The sequence below is a fragment of the Brassica napus genome, chromosome C3, assembly GCF_020379485.1.
Source record: "Brassica napus cultivar Da-Ae chromosome C3, Da-Ae, whole genome shotgun sequence".
Lineage (NCBI taxonomy): Eukaryota > Viridiplantae > Streptophyta > Magnoliopsida > Brassicales > Brassicaceae > Brassica > Brassica napus.
In genome coordinates, this window is record NC_063446.1 from 35,029,724 (window position 1) to 35,054,262 (window position 24,539).

Consider the following 24,539-nt stretch of genomic DNA (forward strand, 5'->3'; position numbering starts at 1 on the left):
AGAAATTAAGACAGTTTCAGGTTACGTTTGCAACGGATTGTTCTCAATTGGTGAAGATGGTTTCAGAACCAGAAGAATGACCAGCATTTGAAAGTTATTTGAAAGATATTAAGCTTTTACAAAGAAGTTTCCTCAACTCAGACATCGTTCATGTACCTCGGACGGAGAACCTACGGGCGGATAGCTTAGCACGGAGTGCTAGGAAACAACCGTCTTTCGTCGTTCACATGGATGCAGAGTTATCGATTTGGTTTACAAAGTCAATATGAATCTGTGAATGTATTGTTGTAAAAAAAAACGAAAAAGGAAGAATATGAATGAAGCCCAGCCTCTTGAAACCATATTGAGTTTCCCAACTATATATAATGCAAATTTCCTCATAATGATTGCTAGAATTTTCAACTTCATTTATTTTTCGTAAAACCTCAACAAATTGTTTTAGAGAAGCGGATGCACTGTTTGTAAAGACAAGTCATTAGCAAATCAGATATATATTACGTGGAAATTCTTTTAGTCGAGTGGTTTGACTAATAGTTCATTAATTCTTTTATACTAGTAGGTCTATGTTTTAATTCTTGGAGAAAAAAATTTATTAAACAATTATGCAAACTACAGAGGAAATATTTACAAGAGATTTTTAACATGGTGCAAGTCAACCCGGTTAGGTGTGGATCTTCATATGGCGGCTATGGTGATGCAGTTAGACGTAGATCCTCATAAGACAGGTAGTATTGTCGGTTCTTGTGTCGTCTATGTAATCTAATAAATCAACGTTAGAGAAAAACAAATATATGTTCAACTTAAACCCTCACATTTGATATGAAACCCAAAATTTACGAAATTTGATGCTTTTGAGATGATGAAAGAACAAATAAATGAAAAAAAAAAATATAAATGGAGACTAAACTTGTAAAAATCCCTCCATTTTTTCTATTAAATTTAACACATCAAGAAAGCTGAGAAATAGAACATCTGATCTAATTTGAAAAGGTGAGGAAGTCTCTTGTAGAGTCCAATCATAAAATCTTATCGGACAATGCCAAAAACTTTTGTGATGTTTTAACTTCAAAGCACATCATAAAAAGATTAACTTTTGAGATGGTATTTTACCATTTTTGTTGCTTGGAGTCTTTCTTTTATAAATACACTTTGATTTGAGCATTTCGAGTCCATCGGGAAAAAAAGTTCCTTAATTTGTTAGTGGATCCTGACCGTCTATTTAGAATTATAATAACTACAGAGTTTCCAAGCTGGAAAGATATAGCCACCGCATAATGAGAAAGTTGATATACAAAACAAAAAATATGATATGGGTCGTTTCCCCTAATGTTATATATAAACTAAGAAAAATAGGTTTCTTGCCGAACACTTAGCCACAAATATCTTTTCATAACTAATCTGTGAAAAATATATATTGCGACTTAGTTTAGCTATTAATTGTTTTTCAACATATTATTATTATATTACTCAAAGCAGAGGTGATATGGAACCAATAAAATAAAAATCCTTAGGCCATGCGCATCAGGGGCTTTAGACGGGTTCACGGGCGCGAGTTCTAAGGCCCTCGTGATTAAAAAGCAATTAAAAATGGGTTTGTTTTCACGAACCGGGCCTTACGCATGATCCGCTATCTAGCGGTTTTAGCCACGCGTCATGTCCTGGTTGGAGGAAAGAAACCGCGTAGAGTTTGATCCCCATGTCGCCGGAGAAGACGATCCAGAGAGGCTCCGCCTGGATCACGGCGTGGCGGAGGGTTCCGGGGATCGGGTTCGCCGCGTCGTCGTCGGAGGAGTCGGTGACGAGGTAAAAGCGGCCGCCTTTGCCGCCGAGCGTGCCTTGTCCGAAGCCGATGGAGCAGTCGCCGAGGCGCTGGCGGTTTTGAGACCAGTTTGGGTCGCAGCGCCAGCAGTCGTCGATTGGGTTTCCGGTGATGCAAGAGGGTATTGGCGCCGAGGCCGTCGTGTCGCCGTCGCCTTGTTGGTAAGTGAGGAGGTTTCTTCTGTGGAGAGAATCGTTGAGCTCCCTGCATTCGATAACAGAGGATGTTAATGCTCTGTTTTCTTATGGCTTGAGAAACAGAGGATTTTTTAAAAAAATTCAACTTTTTTCCTCCTTTTCAAATTATAAGTTGGATTACTTGAGAATGATAAAGACCCAACAGATTAAAAATGCAAGAAGAGTAAGAGAAGAGTTTATATTATGCCTTTGGACATTAAGTACAACATCTTCAGGGAATGAGTGTTGATTTCTATAGTTCTGTGGTCTTGTGTGGTCTATAGTAGTTGGATGCTATTTTTTTAAATTGGAACTCCATTAATACATGTAATTGGAACTCGATTGTTGCAGATGGAAACTCCCCGAGAGCTTTGTTTGTGTTCAACGTGGTTGGAGACGGGAAATATTAAAACATATCTCGAAAACCAAAACTTAAACTCCAAAACTAAAACATAGCTTTTCTACATCTGAAATGGCACTCTTTATCCCGATGATATGTTCGAGATTTAGAGAATCATGATCATTTGAAAACTGATTTAGCCGAAAATATTTGGCAAAAGTTTGGTTTCTCGTTTTATGTAATCTACTCTTAATGTATTGAATAAAATGTTTTCATCAATTTTATAATATATTTTAATATTTTATTCATGTATTCTGAATAATTTTAAATTTAAAAAAAATAAAAAAATATTATTATTTTATTCCTATGAACTCTTTTTTCGGATTCACTAATACAGAAAACAACAAATTCGGGTTCATAACTGTTCATGGACCCAAAAAAAATATTAAAAAAATTTGGTGAACCCCAAAGTGGGGTTCACCAATGCTCATGCTCTTAGTTTAGCTATTAATTATTACCGGAGCTATATGTAGTAACCATATTTGCGTCTGCACATGCCGCAATTAATACGAATACAAACATTTGAGAGACCAACACAACTAGCTTAAGGTGTAATTAATACTTACAAACACATAACAACTTGTCACCCAGTTTCATTTATCTTTCTACTTGGACTTTCTCATTTAAGTGTTGTTTGCGTCTAATTAGGAAGTGGGAACCAAAGGTAAATCGACCTCATCACACCACTCCACACATCTAGTCTCATAAAATGAAGTGCACAACTTGTTTGGCCAATATGTTAGCCAAATTTTGCCTCCCATTCTCCATTTCAACACACTTCCTTCCATTTCTCTCCCAACTCTCCATCCAGCACCATCTCCATACTCATCCCTTCCAAAAACCATCCCTCCGCTCTTGGTAAAAACATTCTTCATACCCTCTTGGTTCGGCTTCACCGTCACCACTTCTTGGCCGCTCTCTCTATCATACAACACCGCATCGAAAACGGCAGCGTTTCCTTCACTTTCCTGATCGATTCTCCAATCCTTAATCTTTCTCCTGGTTGAGATTCTTGCTCTTGCCTTCACCCTCGGAGCCACTTTCCCTTTCCCGAAATTTCCCTTTAGGACTCTCATTACCTCGACCTCTCTCTCCTCGTTCTTCGTCGACCGGCCTAGGCTTAGTCCGGACACGTGGTTCGACCCGATTTCCGGCCCCACCCAGACCTGTACCCGCGACGGGAAGTACTTCTCGTCTGAGTAACAATCTGCTATCTGATTCTCCATCCTTCTTCCCTTGTGAAACCCTAGCTTCGATACGTGGACGCGTATGTTGTCGACGCGTGCGTTCACTTTTATGTAGTTCTCGTGGAACGTGACAGAGTATTCAAACTGCACGATTACTTCGGCATGTTGGTGTGACAAAGCGTAGCGTAGGACAGCTTCTTTGGGCTCTACGATCGGGAACTTGATGATCTTGTTGTTATGAATCTCACTAGAGCTGTTATTATTTGTGAGGTTCATCGACAAGATCGGGAAATAGCCTTTCAAGCTCCAAAGCCCATGGGCTTCTGTTGCATAAGAAAAGCCCAATGATTGATGTGGCAAGGGGCTTGTGATCTGTTTCAAGCCGAGATTCCCAAGTCCCACTTCCTTGGAGATCATCCATTTGGACAAGGCGTAACTTGCAGCGCGTACGATGCACAGCTCGGCGTCTACACCAAGTGAGACGAGAAACGTTCTCAACACAGGCGCATGTTGACACGTCAGCGATTTCACGTGGGGACCTAGTAAGTGTTGGAAGAAGAAAGAGCCAACTTCGCTAGGCGCGTCAAACACACATAGCCAGAAAAGACGCGTGAGGAGGATTAGATTAAAGACTGACGAGAAGGATTCCGGAGAGTGAGAGTCCATGACCCAGCTAACCGGACCCGATTTGATTTCAAGAGGCTCAGACTTTGTGCACGTGCTTTCGCCTGTGGTAGGAGAGTAGGAGATTAGTTCTTGAAGGAGCAGGAGAACTAGAGGGAGGAATGGTTTCTCCGACGACAAGGCACACGTGTCGGAGACCCATATGGTCGATGATTTAAGATGGCTAAAACCCTCTACGACCACTTTGAAAGTTAGAGACAGAGATTCTAGGTCAGAGCTAGAAGCTCTTTCAACCCTAAGTTGGATTGAATGAGTCAAGTCTCCTGCGAGCTGAAACACTGCGTGTGTGTCAGACTCGGCAAAGTCGTGGGACTCCGGAAGCTCGCATATCCACGACCAAGGATCCATTTTCTTGAACTTGTTTTTTTCTCTCGGGACAATGTGTGTGTTTGTTAGATGGGGTAAAGTGGGAGATAAAATTTCTTTAGTGAGTAGCGGAAGTGACGAACTATATAGAGAGAGTATGTGGTGGAGGAGAAACTAATCAAAAACCCCTCAGAGGAGCAGACACGGATGAATAGTATATCTGTGGCGCTACAATAGCCTCATTAATGAGATAGTCTTGTTTTCTTGTTTGGATATTTGGCTAATAAAGAACCACGACCACTTCTTTTTGCATGGAGGAAGGTTAAGGAAGGGACGTGGAGTTTTAACGTTTTCTCGCTTGTGGCATAGCTACGTGTTGCATGAACTAGAGCGAATACGTACATTCTTTTTTGATCACAGAAAATAGGGATGGATGATATATATATTTTTAAAATATATTTGATTGGAAACAACACCGTTAACAATTTTCATTGATAAACATATCGAATTCCTATTTTTTGTTTCGTTGAAACATATTGATTACCTTACAAAGATTCGAAATGGTAACTACCAAACGCACATTTTGTCAAAAACAAAAACTACCAAAACATGCAAGTAGTATGAAATTATAACGCTCCGACCGCCCACATGGGCCATCCACGCCCGCTCACTCGGTCTGTGGACTCCATCCTGTTCCAACGGTCGGTGCATTAATTTTTCAAAGTCCGAAAGTCTTGTTTACTGACTATGCAATCACCACATGATTTTTCCCCGTGCTTTGGTCTCATTCGCAAGGTATCACGAATCATTTCCCGATAGGTCATCCATCCTTTCACTATTCCAGTCCAAACACACTTAACTCTGAAGTTCTAAACGGATGTGTGACGAAAAAGATAAGTCAACTTTGGTGACATAGGTAGTCAAATCAATTCTCTTAAACCTTTTCCATATATCGCAACTCGTTATGTTACAATTCAACCCCTCTCAAAGAACGCAACGTCCTCGTTTCGCCCTACGATATGTCTCAGATGCCTCTCGGATCAGAACCGAAATGGATAACCAGCTGTGATACTACTTATAACTCTCCAACCGTCCATGGCTAATGGGCCATCCACACCCGCTCACTCGGTCCATGGGCCCATCCCATTCTAACGGTCGGTGCATTAATTTTTCAATGCCCGAAAGTCTTGTTTACTGACCCTACAATCACCACATGACATTTTCCCGTGCTTTGGTCTCACTCGCACGGTATCGCGAATCACTCTCCGATAGGTCACATATCCTTTCACTATTCTAGCCCAAGCACGCTTAACTCTGGAGTTCTAAACGGATATGTTACGGAAAAGGTAAGTCAACTTTGATGACATAGGTTTTCAAATAAATTCTCTTAAACATTTTCTATATATCACAACTCTGGATGTTACAGAAATACTCTTTGTTAAAAATAAGAAATGTGGAATAAGATGAGTATTTTGAAATCTTAATTTAGTAGCAAAAATTGGAAAACTTAATACTATAGCATCCAAAAAATATCCTAAATCGATAAGGTTTACTAAAATAATATGGCTATATTATTTGAAAAGAATATATGTACTTATAAAATATCATAAAATATTGAAATGGTAGATTTTAAAGTATATATTTTATTAAAACATAAAATGAAAATATAAATTATCCTAAACAAATATCCTTTCTATAGTATAACTAATTCAATTTTAAAAATGTATTGTATGCAATAATAATTAATAACTAAGTAAAATATATAAAAAATATCAATATATATTGGTAATGTCGAATAAAAAACTTAAATAATAAGATTATAGAGTTACATAATATTTAACACTAAAATGTTAATCATATAATTAAAATATTAATATAAATATCAAAATTATACATTTATAAAATAAAAAGTATCTGCACGAACCTCCATGTCAAACACTAGTTACTTGTTGATAAAATATTATAAATTAATTGGGAATGAAATTTGTTTCTTTTAAACGAATTTCAGAAAATGTAAGGTGAGATTTATGATGACCAGTTACGATTTAACTTTTTTTTTGATGATTTAACTTTATCAGTTTCCTTATGATAAGCTAGATAAGAGCAACCTTACCGTACAACTTCTCAGGCTTTGAGGTTCTAATGATTATAATATATTTAAAGTTAAAATATAAAAATAATAAGGACCAAATGTGAATTATTAAAAAAAAATATTATAATTAAAATTATTATTCATGTGCATAGCATGTGAATATTATATTATTACAATTTATATATCCAAATAGAGACATATTTAAAACTAAGTGATAATTAAGAACATATTTAAAAAAATATATATATTAAATATAATATAATTAAAATTAAAATTTAAAATATAAATATGATGAAATTTAGAATATGAATTATATTATTACAATTTATGATTTTATTTCTTTCAAACAGATAAAGTTAAAATATAAAAATAGTAATGTTCGAATGTAAATTAAATTTTTATTTTGAAAAAAAGTATTCTACTAAAAATTATTATTATTGTGCATGGCGCACATGAAAATTCCTAATACACTAAATAATTGTAGACGAAAAATGCTGTTCTGACGAATTCCGCATTTTAAGGAACAACGATTCCACATTTTGGGCAAACCACGGTCCTGTTTAATGGTTTGACAATTGGTACGATCAACATTTTGGGATTTTGATGGTTTGCATTAAACCAGGTTAGAGCAGTTCCAACCCTATTATTTTACCGGGTTCTTAGATAAAAAAATAAATAAAAGAAATTAAGATAATAAGAGCATCTTTAATGGAGATGCTTAAAAAAGTGATTAGTGGTGGGGTCTCCCATAAAAAAAAGAAAGAAAGGGTGCCAAAAACGCCAGATTTAGCATCGATGTTTGTACTGTTTCGCGGGCTCCACTGACACGTAGCGGTTCGCGATTGATTTTTTTTTTTTTTTATCAGAAAAAAAACCAAAAAAAAAATAAAAAAATTAAACACCCCAAGTGGAGTGCTAGGGTTAATGGTGCTCTGCTTAAGGGCTGTTTGGCAAATTTTTAATTAAAAAAAATGGAAAGAGAAGAAGGAGAAGAAGAAGCAGCGCTTAATTAGACGTCACAAGCGGCTGTTGCTTGTACTGTTCGCGGATTCCACTGACACGTGGCGGTCCGCGATTGGTTATTTTTTAAAATTTTCTTTTTTTTGTTCAGACAAAAAAAAAAGCACTCCACTTAATCAACTTTAGGGTTAATGATGAGAAGGAGAAAGTATCTTCTGAAGCACTTTAAGAACTCATTAAACAATTTATTTGCCAGCTGTTTTGGTATCACTCGTTTAAGTATTTAATAAACATTAACTTTTCATCAAATAATTAATCTGCACTAAAAAAACTAAGTTAAACATGGTAATAACTTCTTTTTAAGACACTTACCGTTAAGGTTGCCCTTAGAGCATCTTTATCGCATCAAAAAAGGGGTTTTTGTGGCCTGGGTCCACAGAAATTGGAGATATACGGCTCTTCTGTATGCAAAATAAGAAACGTGCTTTGTTCGTTTTTCTTGCACTGTTCGCGGGCCCCACTGACACGTGGCGGCCCGCGATTGGTTCATATTTTTATTTTTTATTTTTTTATTTTTAAATATGACAAAAAAAAATTAAGAAACCCTTAGTGGGTTTCAGGGATAATGATGTTCTTAGATCCCTTAGAAAACGTCAAGCTGGAAAACTCGACATCATTAGAAAAATAAGTGCTTTGAAAAAAAATCCAAGATCTATTCTTACAAATTCATTGAAATCGACTTCGTATTTCACTATACACTGGAAGAGCTTATTGTTATCAATGAATTATATCACTCGGCAATGCCTATCAAGTAAATTATGAAGGTGCAAGACAAGTCTGTTACAAAAAGTAATACATACAAGTACAATGTTTTTATTTATTTCACAAAGTACTACAATAGGATATAATGAATGTTTATCTTTACATAGATAAAGTGTCTTACTAGCTCTCTTCCGAATTGACTAACATGTCACATTCCAGACAGAGACACTAGCCTAACACGTTCCTATATCAAACTCACCCAAGAACCCTTCTGACCCCCTCATGACCCCTAGCCATTATGCTTTGTGTCTACTCTAATTCAACACCAAAGCCCTTATGCTTACAGTCTTCTCTTGAGGTGGTACCTATCCCAAGGCATGTCTCTGTCTACTTATACATGTAGACTTCGTGGTTTATCCTTGCCAACTTCTCAAGGAAGAGATATTCACAAATCTTCCTTTATAGAATATTTTCAAAACTTCTTCAAAACCTTTTGGAAATCTTCCCTTGATGATTTACTCTTCTCCAAGGTAAATCATAGCATGCTTAGCCTCAAAGTATCTTGTAGTTTAGCTCTACGTCGACTCCAAGTCCAGTCTTCAAGTAAGCTACACAGCTTCACTTCACGTAGCACTTCTTGTACGACTTCATGTAGTACTTCACGACTGATACATAGACCACTTTGAGGAGTTGTTTTTCTTCAGCTTCTAAAACTCAGTCGTCACTGCATTAACAAATTAAACCCTGCTCAGTTGATTCATGAGTGGTCAAAGGAATATGCCGACTTAGAGGAAAAAATAATTGGCTATAAAATAAGAATACCTAATTCAATAAACATACATAAATCGGTAGAAAAACTAAAGCTTATTTAGCTTTACTTCTTCTCACTGAATTATTAGCTCAATACGATTCATCGTCGTTTTCCTTCTTATAATCTTTTGATCTCTTCTTAAACGTCTTTCACATAATTCATCATGGATTGTGTCCTTATTTTATATGTGTCGAATAAGGATTGGGATAGCCGGATATTTCTGTTCCTAACATGTGTAGTCTTCAAAAAATTATGTATCCATCAATTTCTATCACAACATCGAAATTTGTATGTTCCAAGATTGTTTGTGTTCAATATAGAACTGCATAGTTGACTAAATTAATAGTTATCGTTGTTTTTTAAGCCGCGATAGAAAGAGAATGTAAAAGAAAATCGAGACGCTTTGGACAGTTTAATACATGACGATGCCGAATACAAGTCATTGTAAAAGAAAGAGAAAAATACAAGGTCATTGCAGTGACAAGTAACAGCTCGTCTCTCCTTGATTTTCTCACATATATAAAATAAGGACAGAATCCATGTCATAACAATTATATAATTGTTAACATTGTTAGAACACCTCCAACGAGGTTATTCCCATTGGAACTCTTAAAATATGTACTATATATATATTTATGTATGTATATATTATATATGTATAAATATTTATGGGGTCCACAATTTTTGTGCAAACCCATAGGCAAATGTTCTTAAAATTCTTAGAGCATGATTATTGAGAGGTTCTTAGGGTGAAGTTTTTAGCGGAATATAAGAACTCGTATCTTAACTTTTAACTAAAAAAGCTAAGAATTGTTTCTTAAAACTCTTTTTTAAGAGCCGGTTCTTAGGTTTTTTAGTTAAAAGTTAAGAGAAAGGTTCTTATATTCCGCTAAGAACTTCACCTTAAGAACCCTCCAATAATCATGTTCTTACCCCATTAAAAGTTGTCTTATGACATCAATTGTCAGAACTACTATTTATAACAACTAGGGGTTGGCCCGTCCGGGTGAGTTTACACTAAAACTATTTTATATTAAAATATATTTTAATTTTATAAAATATTTAGAAATTTACTTTATATTGAAAATAATAAATAAAGGGAATGTAATGGTTTATATTTTTCTTATTTGATTTCTATTTCAATTTGACAGTGAAGAAAATCTAAAGTAAGAATAACTAATATTTTTATAGTGTTGTTAATTATTTTTCCTATTGATTGATTTGGCTTTGATGTGTGTTTTCTTTACGTAAAGTTGGTACGATATTTAGTGTACTTAATTTTATAGTATTGCCATGTGTGTTTGATTGTGATATGTGTTACAATTCTTTCCGGTGATTGTAGATGTTCTATTTTAGTTTTATATAGTGTTTGTTTTATTTGAGTTTGATGCTATCAAGCCGGTTGGCCCGAGGAGGCTTCTTCACCATGGCGTTATGTGTAGGTACGTCTAATAGCAAGCTCTGCTTCACCTTGGTAGCGTGCGTGGAGATGAGTATGTTCTCAAGTTAGGCTGATAGTTTCTTAAGAGTCAAGGAAAGAGTTAAGAGGTGAAGAGGAAAGGTAGTAACCGTTACGTAGTTATAACCTGAAAACTTAAAGTCTTTGCTATTGTTGGTTATTTACTGATTAAATATTAAAATTTAAAAGTATGTATGTGTCGTTAATGTGGGGTCGTATGTGTTTTATGTAATATTAATGTTCAGATAGAGTATAATAAGAACAATTCGAAACACTCAATTCCCACTCTAAACATGGTGAAAAGAGTCATAATCTCATTATTGGGTATAAATTTTTAAAAGTGTATTCATATTTTTAAGTACACATGCTACTTGTTATTTATCTGTACTACTTAGCTCTTCCTGTTATTGGAATTACTTCGTTGCAATGCGGGTAAAAGTTGTGAAAGAATTTACTTGTCTCATTTTTTTCCCTTTGGGTTAAATAACCACACTATATAATTTAGTTCAGTGTTAATTGCAATTAACTTAATGTTATTAGTTTTTTTTGTAAAGGAAACGTTGGAATGCCGTCAGATGCTGAAAACATAACTGAAAGTCTTAGACGTTTCATGGCAGCTGATGGTTCAGCTTAGAAAAGTTATTCTCCATCGATCTACCTATTGTTTTTTTTTGGAATAAATGATATTAGATTAAATTTCAGAATACAATTAGTAATCTTTTTGTTTTTACTGTATTAGTTTTTATTTTGTATTAGTTTTATTTGGTTTTTGTACGTTGACTCTATTATATATGTTGTATACTTTAAATTTTTTGATAATCTTTTATTACAAAAAGAAATAGTGAACTTTCTAATTAGTATATATTTTGGTTTTATTTGAAATTGCTCTTATATATAATCTATAATGTACGTAAGCAATGTTATATATATGTGGTTTGGGTTGAGTGTAACATGTAAGTGGAATAGATTCTTTGTAAAAGAAAACCTTAAACATCAACATGTCGTAATATATATTCCAAATCATGTCTCTAGTTCCGCAAATAAATTCTCAGAAAGGTGGTTAACAATGTAGATGAGCAATTGATCATACTCAAGAGTGGGCTTGCAAAGATAAACTTTATACTTCAAAAGATATGGAACATCTTCATATTTTATAGTTGGTTCTCTCCTTCTATTCCTTGAGACCCAAACTCGTAAACGCTCTCACTTCTTTTATAACTTGGATCTTGCAGCTGTAACTTCTCCAGCTTCACATTAGACACGTGCTTCTCCCCCATTTCCTCTGCTTTTCCGGTTCATGCCTCTTGTTTTGCTCTCTCCCTCATGTCTTGAAACGAAATCATTTGTCGTTTTGAAATCCTTAGGGTTCCCAACACCTACCGCCTATGAAACAAAAGTTATGCATTCAAGCTAGAACACGTAAATCATGGCAGCTGCTTATAAAGGTGGTAAGATGTAGATTCACCACCGATGGATTTAAAGATGAGCCTTGCTCGTGATTTCCGAAAATTTCTTGAGGTATCGGATTAAACGGTTATGTTATCTTGACGAAGGCAGTTGAATCATTGAAGCTTTTTTACCTTTGCGTTGAAGAGGAGCATATCGGCGCACATAGTCTCGCCAGCTTTCCTAGCGTTGCGAGCCTCCCAAATCTCAGGATACGCACTTCAACGGTAGAGCTAACGGCCGACATTCAAATCACCGAGTAGCATACTGGATTTTGCCATTCTAATCGCTGAAAGATTTTAAACGAAACTGAATAAATCAAATGACCTGATGAATTTTGCTTTTTTTGAAAGACAAACTGATAATTAATCATGGCAATCATTTTTTTTACTATGACCATCAATGAATGAGATAGTAGGCTAGTAGCGGATTATGGCGATAATTTATAGTAGCGGATTAACAGAGTTGAATGAATGAGATAATTCATTGAACGAAAGATCATGATTGTTAATAACGATGCATGAATCGAGTCAACAGACGTAACGGTGCCTCGTAGAATCACACCAATCGACAAAAAAAACAATGACGAATTCAAATAGCTTGTGATCAAAGTAAAGAGTACCCCGTTAAACACTGATCTTCATTGACGGAAGGGATACCAGCTGCTGCTTATCGGCGGCGCCTGTGTCAATCTTTAGTCTCACACGTTTTGGGGAAGACACCACAAGATTGGGCCATAGTCAATCTACAAATAAAGCCCAATATTCAAAACCGGATTAGCACAAAATTTTAAATGAAGAAGATAGGAAATAAAGAGAAATAAATAGTCCAGCCTTGTAATAATGTTTTGTCAAACTCGATGGGAGAGCGATTCAAAGCTTTAGAAGATGCTAAGTGTCGGCGAATGCCCCTCCTTCTGTGCTGACGTGGCGCAAGGAGGAGAGAGCATACCCTACTTTATTGTATAAGATTATATAATTTGTACTGTACAACGTAAATAAGGTGGCAAGCAGAGGCGGACCCACGTGGTTGATAGGGGTGTTAGCTGACACTTCTTAAAAACTATAAAATTTAAATTCAGGATTTAGTGGCTTAAATGTCGACAGCGCAGTTGGTTAGGATCCTTAAGGTTTACACCCCTAACATGTGTTCAATCCCTCCATTGCATCCTTTTATTTTACTTTCACCTGTTTTCATCTGGGCTTTGAGCCCGTTTTACTTTGTTTTAAAAACGTAAGGCTTAGAAAGTCAGTTTTAGTTTTGCTTAAAATTATTATTACTTCAGCCGATGACCCCGGTAAAAAAAAATTCTTGGTCCGCCACTGGTGGCAAGTATAATCTCCAAGAATACTTTTAACTAGGTTAAGAGATCAACATTATACATATAAATTAGTTTATGTATTAAATATTTTTACATATTATGAAATAATAAATATATATTAAATAATTAAAAATCAGTAACTATTAAATATATAATTAAATTAGTACGAACATATAAATCAATTTTATTAATACAAAAAATATATATTTTTTTTATATTTGATAGGATATGTTATTAAATTTAAATGATACTAACATAGATAATATATTTAGTATATTTTTAATATTAGTGTCAATTAAATGATGATTTCTACTTATATAGATTTTTTGATCATTTGTTTCTTTTATAGAAAAAAATTAAATTACTGATAACAAAATTTTCATTGTGGGATTAATAGTTTTAGTAATTTATAAATTTTTTAAAAAAATAAGTTGTCAATGATTGTTCAAAACTTTTATCAAAACAATTGTTCAAAGTAAATTTTGAAACTAAAATATTGTATTTTATATGGTTTATAGTTTAATTTAAAATGATATATATATTAATCTTAATAATTAATTAAATTAAACTTTTTATTTATATAATTTTTGTAATCATTTGTATTTTGTCATAATAAAAATTTTAAACCATATATCATAAAATTTGAATGTGACACTTTTAACAGTTTTAGTAATTTATAGCCGTTTGTAAAAATTCAAAATATAACATATACATAAAAATCTAAATTTTTATTATATGGTTATTGTGGTTGTTTAATTTATTTAATAGTTTAAAATTAAACAAATATGATAGAAGATACACTATTTTTTATCAAATCTTTATTATTCAAAATCATTAATTGTCATATATACTTTAACCACATTAGGCAATTCCGTAAATTTTATTTAAGGAAATAATAAAGTACATTAATGATGAATTTATTGTTAGTTTAATATAAAGTTTATTATATAATTAGATGGACCAACATATTTCTCTAATGATTCTAAGAATCATTTTAGTGATGACATGTGGTTACAAAAAGAAATTGTAATGCTTCTCAAATAATATATAGAGGATTAGATGACATTTCAGAATTGTGGAAATAGATTAAGAAAACATTTAGGTGACATTATATTCTCTTCTTAGAGAGAAATTTTTCTCTCTACTCATCCCTCTTAACTCTTTAAAATCTTTCAGAGGGAAGTAGATATCTTAACTGTTTGCCAGTTTCTTCTTCCGACTATGTCTTCCGTTTATCGGGTTTTTGACTCCGGGAAGCGGTGGCTTCTTTAGCACTTGTTTCGCTGGCTTTTGACTCCGGGAACTGATGGCTTCCTTAGCATCATCTTCTCCGACTTTGTTTGCGGCGAGATACCTCTTTGGTTTATCGCTGGTTTTGTTTTTTTGCTGTCCCCTTCTCCTTCGCTTCTCTGTTTTCTCTTGTGTCGATTGCCTCTCGATCTGAATCTCCAATTGTTTTTTCCTCTCCTTGGTATAGGTAGTTGCATCTTCAAGTTTATCCGTATCTTTAAAGATGCCTGGTATAATTGTGCAGGAGTATTGGTTGTTTTAGATCGATGATGGCAATTGATTTCGTTCTTATGAAGCGAAGAATCGTCGGTTCTTAGTCTACTGGATTTGATCCTCTTTTAACTACTTCGATCGATAGTTGCCGGTGGTTATCGGAAGTTTTGGTCTCGGTGATAATCTTGGAGTCTCCGGCGTGCCTCTCTCTCGATGGAGGAAGGAAGATTATCCAAGTGTCGACGTGTGTCGTCTTTAAGTTTCACTAGGCCTGGGTATAATATTCGTAACCCGAAATCCGAACCGAACCCGAACCGAAAAATCCGATCCATATCCAGTCCGAAATGTAAAAAATATCCGAATGGGTCTTGTAAAGTGGTACAAAACATATCTGAACCCGAAGTGTTATTAACCGAACCCGAACGGGTAACCCGAAAACTCGAAATACCGAAAAATCCGAAAAAAATATCCGAAGAAACCGATCCGAATGTCCAAAATAATATACAATATAAATATATGAAACATGAATATATACTTCAAGTATTTAATTTCACATTTCTTTTGATATGTTATCTACCAATAAGTATTTATAATTTAAATAACTACCTTAAATACTTAATTATATATAAATAAATATGTATTTTTTATGTTTTAATTTTAAATTTTAGATTTTTTTTCGGCTATATCCGAACCGATCCGATATAATCCGAATCCGAATCCGAATGATATATGATTACTTTATGGGTTCTATGATGTGATACAAAACCGACCCGAATCCGATATATTATATTCCAACCCGACCCGTACTTGCAAATCTACTAGAATGAGACCTAGGAGGTGTTATAAAAGAGAACCGAAATCCGAAAAACCCGATCCGAACGCTAACGGGTATCCGAACGCCCAGGTCTATGCCCATCTTTGGGCCTGTTGTAATTAGTGTACTGGGCTTTGTTTAGCCTCTTTGTAATAATGTTTTAAAGTTTAATAATATCCAGATGATAAAAAAAAAGATTAAGAAAACATTTCTTTTTTAATTTTCTAAATAAAAATATTATTAATTATTCACCAAATCGTAAATCGAGAAATAATAAAAAATACTGAAGAATATAAATGATTATATAACATAAAATAATAAATTTTATATTAAAAATAAAAATGATATCAAACTTAACAAAAAAAAAAAGAATACGATCCAAGTTACTTCTTTCAATTTGTTTTGTTTCTTTCGGTATTGACTCTGCTTTGTATAATATGGGTTTATCGATAATATGATACAAATTACTGGTAACTTTTCAACAAATCACTGGTGTATTAAAAAATACAACCGTCATTATTTTGCTTGAACAAACAACTTTTGGAATTCCCGTAATTAAAGTAAAACCGCAACGTGTGAAACGAGCTATTCAACACTTGGACTTTGACGTTTCATGGTTATCTTTTTTTGTTTTGATGACCGTGGGATTCCCAGACGGTAAGCCCAGACTAATCCCCACGACGCCTTTCATCCGGACACGCACGGTTATAGGCGGAAAAGTGGCCAAGGCGACTCGAACCCAGGGCGGGCACTCCAGCCGGAGTTCCAATACGGTTATCTTTTGAACGTTTCATATGGTTATCTCTAGAGATATGATATCGGATATATTTTTGTTGCAATATTTGTCGGATTGGATCTTTCTCTCCAAACTTGGGGAGAATTTGATTTTTAGGGATTTAGTTATAATTTCTACATAAAGTTGTATACAAAATATTATATTTCATACAAAATACATTTTTCATTTTTATTTAGATGACATTTTATACTGTGCACATAAATTAAGAAATATATATATATATTTTTAAATAAATCATTTGTTATTCACCAAACGAAATAAATATAGTTTTTAATGATTGAATATGTTACAGTTATCTACCCATTTTGTTTAATTTGTAACTTAACATTGAGTATATTTTTTCAATATCTATTTAAATACAATATATATATATATATATAATTTCTGTGGAAAGTTAATAATATTTCATAAGTTATTTTTTCTTTATTTGTATAATAATATTGTTCCTATATTGTTATGTTATATTTACTCAAAACATTTTTTTATTAATTGTTATTCATTCATTTCAAACCATTGTTCTTTTTTTTTTTTTTTTTTGTCAACCATACCATTGTTCTAAACATCTCTTCTGTTAAAACTAAAAGATTGTGTTGCACCGAACTTTTTTGTAAATTTTTAAATTAAATACGCCTTTTTCCTACAAATTAAACCCGCTCGAAATCATTAATATTCTCTCCTTTATATTGATAGTTTAATAACTACTCTTTCCTTAAACAACATTAATACTCCCTTCCTTACGGAACATTAATACTCTATGCCTTATTCTATGAGAAAACATCCATAAAAACTTTGAACTTTCAAATTAAAGCCAAAAAAACTTTGAACTCATGTTTGAACAAAAAAATACTCCAACTTTCAAATTTTGGTCATTTTAACTTTTATTTTTTGTTGACTAGACCATTTTAAACACCTAGAAAGTCAACTGTTAAATCCGTAAACATTTGTTAACTCACTAAACAATGTCGTTTTAACAACTGATTAAACATTAATGAAATAATGTCGTTTTACATCTGTAAACATTTAAATCATCTTCTCTTTCGCGAACCTAAATTTTCTAATTCTCTAATCTTTCAATCTTCTAATCTCCAAAACCCAGAGTCATTGATAATGCAAAAGAAGGGGTCGATGTGATTACTTCGGGTTCGTCGTAGTGAGAGATCTTAAGTAGAAAGTGTTAGAAAATCTATGATTGAACAACAAAATCAAGTCGGTGAAAAAGGTGATAATGAAAATGATAGTGAGACTAATGAGAATAATAATGAGGCTGAGAATAATGGTAATTGTGTCGAAGAAAAATCTTTAGTAGTATTTAAAATGATGTTGTTTAGCAAGTTAACAGACGTTTACGGTTTAATAGTTGACTTTTCAAGTTTCTAAAATGGTCCAGCCAACAAAAAATAAAAGTTAAAATGGTCAACATTTAAAAATTGGAGTATTTTTTAGCTCAAACACAAGTTGAAAGTTTTTCTGGCTTTAATTTGAAAGTTCAGGATTTTATTGGCAGTTTTCTCCTTATTCTATCAATGCATTAATAAATACATGGTCCAGAAAATGTATGTCATTTGAAAACTAGATTGTTTTATATTTTCCCAAAAGACTAGAACCCATTCATATTTGACCGATCCACCTTTTTTCTCATGTCATCATTGGGTTTACCGATTCAACTACGGATCTGGATAGAATATAAAAAAATGAATAAAATTAAAACACATATATAATTATTTTAATAACATAAATATGTTGATCAAAATTAAAAAAAATTACTTAATACCAACTAACATTTCTTTATCTAAAATTCAAATCCGCGTTTTCAAACGCGGATCGCAATCTAAGATTAATTATTTAATAAAGTCGTAAATCGTAATCCTCCATTTTAATAAAAAAAACTTCATATTTGCAACCACAGCAATTATGTTGAGGTAGCCAACCGAAAAATAAATAAACAAATATATATATATATATATATATATATATATATTTGTTTATGATTAGATACTTAAAATGATTGATTGAGATATATTTTCTCCGTTTTATATTTGTTGTCATCTTAAATTTAAAATTTTGTTTCATTTTAAATGGCGTTTTATATTTTTAATGCAAAATTTATTAACAATATTCTCTAATTTATTTTCTATTGGTTGAAGTATAATTAGATGTATAGACAATGATAGTTTTATTTTGAAAATATGTAAAATTAAATATTTTTAATCTGTGTGTATAAAATTAAAACGATAAATAAAGTGAGACGGAGGGAGTAAAATTTTTGTGTGTAAAGATAAAATTTTAAACTAAAGAAAGTATCTGCTGCTTAATCAATCACCCAACTGTTTATTACTTGATATTGTTGTAAAATAATTAAATAATCACTGTATATATAGAGATGGGAAGGCAGATATGTTAACATCAAAATTTTCATTCTTGCTTAAAGATGATAGGTTTTTGGAATTCGATCAGTCTCATTCCTATTTCTCTTTCTTTTCTCTTCTTGTTTCAAGATTTGTTTGCCGCTCCTACTAGACACTTGTGTCATCCTGAACAAAGGGATGCCATCCTGGAGATCAAAAACGAGTTCAAGATTCAAAATCCTTGTATAGACGGGCTTCCAAAGACAGTGTCATGGGTATATAATAGTGATTGTTGTTCTTGGGACAGTATAAGATGCGATGCTAATTTTAGGGATGTGATCATGCTCAACCTTAGTGACAGCTGCCTCCATGGTCAGCTCAATTCCAAAATCTCTATTTTTAGGCTTCAAAACCTTCGTTTTTTAACAACTCTCGACCTTTCAAATAATGATTTTATTGGTAAAATCCCATCTTCACTTGGGAACTTTTATATGCTAACCACTCTTGACCTTTCCAGAAATCATTTTAGTGGTGAAATCCCATCTTCACTTGGAAACCTTTCTAAGCTAGCCACTCTTGAGCTCTCTAGTAATCATTTTGGTGGTGAAATCCCAGCTTCACTTGGAAACCTTTCTAAACTCACCACCCTCCACCTCTCTCATAACAATTTTACTGGTAGGATTCCATCCTCACTTGGAAACCTTTTGAATCTCACCAATCTTAGCCTTTGTGCTAACAACTTTATTGGTGAAATTCCATCTTCATTTGGGATTTTTTTTTCTCATCTCACCTCTCTTAGCCTCTGCGAGAACAACTTTGGAGGTGAAATTCCAACTTCACTAGGTAGTCTTTCCCATCTCACTGTTCTTGATCTCTCACAAAAAAATTTTGTCGGTGAAATCCCATTTTCTTTTGGCAGTTTGAAAACGCTCACCAGCTTATCTGTTGAAAACAACAAGCTTAGTGGTAACTTTCCTCTTATGCTACTAAATCTAAGAAAGCTGACTGAATTATCGCTCTACGGCAATAAGTACGTAGGCAAGCTTCCACTTAACATAAGCTTACTCTCCAACTTGGAGTTCTTTTACGTAAGCGGCAATGCTTTTACTGGTACCACCCCTTCTTCTCTCTTTTCCATTCCTTCTTTAGCTTATGTTGATTTGTCAAATAACCAACTCAATGGCACTCTTGAGCTTGGGAATATATCTTTATCACCTAAGATAGAAGACTTACGCCTTGGTAATAACAACTTCATGGGATCAATCCCCCGATCCATCTCCAAATTATCCAACCTTGAGAGACTTGACCTTTCCCATCTCAACACCCAAGGCTGCTCAGTTGACCTGAGCATCTTCTCGCATCTCAAGTCACTAAAGCGTCTTTACCTCTCCCACTTGAACACCACAACTACACTTGACTTGAATGCAAACTTACCATTTCTCAAGTCACTAGATACACTGGATATTTCAGGAAACCTTGTTTCATCTGAAAACACTAGTTTGGTTTCAGACCCTCCACTGTTGAGTGAGTTGTAATTGTCAGGGTGCGGTATCAGATACCGAGTTTCCAGAGTTCATACCAACCCAACGCAACATGAAGAAGCTAGACATTTCCAACAACCTAATCAAAGGCCAAGTGCCTGGATGGTTACGGAAGCTTCCAGTTCTGCAATACGTCAACGTTTCCAGCAACACTTTAGTCGGTTTCGGAAGTCCAACGAATCATGGGGTGACCCTGAGTTACTTGTTTACCGCCAACAACAATTTAACGGGAAAGATCCTTTCTTTCATATGTGCGTTGCGCTCTCTAGCCATACTCGATTTATCTAACAACAAATTAAACGGTTCATTCCCTCTTTGCGTCGGAAACTTCAATAGCGTTCTCCAAACTCTAAATGTTAGACAAAACTGTCTTAGTGGACGTCTTCCGGAGATTATAACCGAAAGTATAAGGTGGCTTGACGTTGGTCATAACCAACTCGTGGGAAAGTGATGTGCCCCGGTTCGTGGATCAGTCCATTGGAGCCAACCAGCATAGAAGCAGTAAAGATATATGTTGATTGTTTGACTCATATCTTCCAAACCTCGAGGCTTTTACGCATGAAATCACATGGAGAATGTTCTCAACTCAATTACGAAACTCCTAGAACAAGAATCAGATCAAATGGAGTTCAGATGAAAGAGTTATGCAATTTACAAAACCGGTGATCTTCAGTTCTCGCGAATTTGAGCCGTACGGATCGTCAAGCCCACGTCTTGATCCTTACCACCATGGACCCGAACGACCAGAATGAACCTGGACAGTAGTCGAAGGGTCTCCTTGACCAGTCCACCTCAAACTCAGCAACTTTGACTCATTTATTATTTTCTAGTCAAATTTCTCATTTCCTAGATGTGTGATTTCCACAAATAATTATGTCTTTCTTTGACCACATCTAGTATAAATATGTAAACTCTTATATGAATAAAATCAGTCTATGTTTTTGAGTTTATTTTCGTTTCTTCTTTGAGTGAGAGAGAGAGTTCTTTAGCTAGTTCATTGGTGTGAACGGCTTGTTGATTTGGCGGTCAGCCAATTCATCTTTGTGTGTTGTTTGGTGGTTAGCCAACACATTCATTCTTTCTTAGGTGCTTAGCCTTAGATCGTGGGTATATCAAGAACCATTCCACATCTCTTGACGATTCTTTCAATCCATTTCAGTTCCAGAAGTGTCATTTGTCTTCTCGGATCATATCCAACACCCAGCTAAAGTGATCCTTCCCGATTTAGGGCGTATCAAGTGGTATCAGAGCCACTTTGACTAGTTTGTTTTCATTTCATATTTTCATCTTCTCATCTCTCCACGATTATCTTTTCTTATTTCTTGTTGGATCTGGGATGTTTCTTTACTCCCTTGTGATCGCCAGTTATTATAAAAAAAAAGTAAAAGTTTTGGCTTGAATCACTTCTGAAGAGAAATCCAGGGGGGAGTGGTGGAAGAGAAACCATGCTGACTGAAGAGAAACCCAGCCTTAGGACAGTTAAGGCGGATCCATATCAAAAATCTTTTCATTTTTCTTTATCTTTTCTTTTTGCCACAAAAGTTTTTTTTGGACTTTGATTGCTGAATTTTGACTGCTTATCATCCTTTGAACCAGTGGAAAGAACTCTGAGTGATCACCTAAAAATCGTGAGCTAAACACTTTGAGAGTTTGAGGATTTTTGTTTGCTAACTCTTTTGTTAAGTGTTTTCAGGATGTTTGAACTTCTCAAGAAATCAAAACCACAACAAGACTTTTACTTTCCTTTTAAAACTGTGTTAGAAAAAGAGCAAATGATTTTTGGAAATAAGAAACAGTTTGCTTCTAATGGATTTGATTTTGTGCAGAAACACAAAAACCAAAGGAAGAGACAAAACAAGTTCGATGATGATGAGAAGTGGGTCAGAAGTGGTGATCGTCCCTTCACCAAAGCCAAGAGAAGCAACCGTGATGTGTTTGATCAGAATGAGCTACGGACTTATGTCAGCTTAGAGAAGATGTTGCATAAGGCAATTCATGCTATCCGGCAACTCAAAAAGAAGGGAAACACCAACACTTCTCCTTCACCAAAACAGCAAAGTAATTTTTCTTCTCTTTCAAATTCTGATTTGAAAACTAATGTGTTGTCTTCTGATAAAAGCAAAGCTGTGAAACCCACAAGCAAAGCTCATTCTACCAGGTGCTTCAAATGCCATAGGATCGGTCATTATGCTAACAAGTGTCAAAAGCAAAGACCGTTGGTGACTTTGGAGAATGAGAACGTTGAAACCGAGCCAGAAAAGGAAGTCCCATTGCCAATTTTCGATGACTTCACATATGAGCCAATGGAGGGGCTAGATGAAGAACAAATTCGTGGTCATCAAGCCAACCAAGAAGAATCATCTTCCACTCAAAAAATGGACCGAACTCAAGGTGAGCATTGTGCCGACTATGGTTCTTTTGATTATAATACTTTTCCTTTTAATGTTTCAGATTTGAGGACAAATCTTTTTGAAGAGGAAGAGAATGATGTGCCCCGGTTCGTGGATCAGTCCATTGGAGCCAACCAGCATGGAAGCAGTAAAGATATATGTTCATTGTTTGACTCATATCTTCCAAACCTCGAGGCTTCTATGCATGGAATCACTTGGAGAATGTTCTCAACTCAATTACGGAACTCCTCGAACAAGAATCAGATCAAATGGAGTTTAGATGAAAGAGTTATGTAATTTACAAAACCGGTGATCTTCAGTTCTCGCGAATTTGGGCCGTACGGATCGTCAAGCCCACTTCTTGATCCTTACCACCATGGACCCGAACAACCAGAATGAACCTGTACAGTAGTCTAAGGGTCTCCTTGACCAGTCCACCTCAAACTCAGCAACTTTGACTCATTTATTATTTTCTAGTCAAATTTTTCATTTCCTAGATGTGTGATTCCCACAAATAATTATATCTTTCTTTGACCACATCTAGTATAAATATTTAAACTCTTTTATGAATAAAATCAGTCTATGTTTTTGAGTTTATTCCGTTTATTCATCTTTGTGGGTTGTTTGGTGGTTAGCCAACACATTCATTCTTTCTTAGGTGGTTAGCCTTAGATCGTGGGTATATCAAGAGTCATTCTGCATCTCTTGACGATCCTTTCAATCCATTTCAGTTCCAAAAGTGTCATTTGCCTTCTCGGATCATATCCAACATCCAGCTAAAGTGATCCTTCAATTCAGGACGCATCAGAAAGCTTCCAAGATCTTTGATCCGTAACACTTTTCTTGTAGTTCTAAATGTGGAAAGAAACAAATTAAATGACGAATTCCCTTCCTGGCTGAGTTCTCTGCAAGAGCTGCAAGTTCTTGTCCTTCGCTCTAATGCCTTCCATGGACCGATAACAAAAACAGGGTTTCCTAAGTTGCGAATCCTCGACATGTCTAGTAACCACTTCAAAGGAATTTTACCATCAGATTTCTTTGTGAACTGGACTGCAATGTTCAGTCTAGCGACTGAAGCTGGAGATCAGTCTAACGAAAAATACATGGGTAGCGGCTATTATGTTGCTTCAATGGTTTTGATTAATAAAGGTGTTGCAATGGAGCTAGTACGCATCCTAAAAATCTTCACAGCGATCGACGTTTCGGGGAACAGATTTGAAGGAGAGATACCAAAGACCATTGGTTTATTGAAAGAGCTTCATGTGCTCAACTTTACAAACAACTCTTTCACCGGGCAGATCCCGTTATCAATGGGAAACCTGGCGGAGCTAGAGTCACTGGATGTTTCCCAAAACAAAATTTCTGGAGAAATCCCGCAAGAGCTAGGGAACCTCTCGTACCTTGCTTACATGAACTTTTCTCATAACCAGCTTGTAGGTTTAGTACCGGGAGGCACTCAGTTTCGCACAAAGCCTTGCTCTTCTTCCGGGGAAAATCTGGGACTGCATGGTCCTTTACTTGATGAAGTTTGTGTTGATATCCACACAGCTACATGGAAACAATCTGAAACACCAGAGCTAGAGGAAGAAGAAGAAGAAGAAGAGGAAGAACAAGAAGAGATGCTAAGTTGGATTGCAGCTGCAATAGGATTCATACCAGGTGTTTTCTTTGGAGAAACATACTTGTTTCCTACAAACCAGAGTGGCTCATTAACCTTTTCGGCCTAA

The 24,539-nt window shown here is 34.9% G+C and overlaps 3 protein-coding genes across 3 annotated transcripts; 2 read left to right on the top strand and 1 right to left on the bottom strand.

Annotated features, from left to right (window-relative positions):
- Positions 1-2,802: 2,802 nt before the first annotated feature.
- On the bottom strand, positions 2,803-4,776 carry LOC106439818. The gene has a single exon (XM_013881339.3). The coding sequence runs from the start codon at positions 4,612-4,614 to the stop codon at positions 3,040-3,042; it is 1,575 nt and encodes a 524-aa protein (XP_013736793.2). The 5' UTR covers positions 4,615-4,776; the 3' UTR covers positions 2,803-3,039.
- Positions 4,777-16,103: 11,327 nt separating this feature from the next.
- LOC125583707 (receptor-like protein 19) lies at positions 16,104-20,431 on the top strand. The gene has a single exon (XM_048751149.1). It carries the CDS (start codon positions 18,965-18,967, stop codon positions 20,414-20,416), a length of 1,452 nt encoding a protein of 483 aa, XP_048607106.1. The 5' UTR covers positions 16,104-18,964; the 3' UTR covers positions 20,417-20,431.
- Positions 20,432-23,807: 3,376 nt separating this feature from the next.
- LOC106439817 (receptor-like protein 35) lies at positions 23,808-24,539 on the top strand. Its single transcript, XM_022697723.2, has one exon. It carries the CDS (start codon positions 23,808-23,810, stop codon positions 24,537-24,539), a length of 732 nt encoding a protein of 243 aa, XP_022553444.2.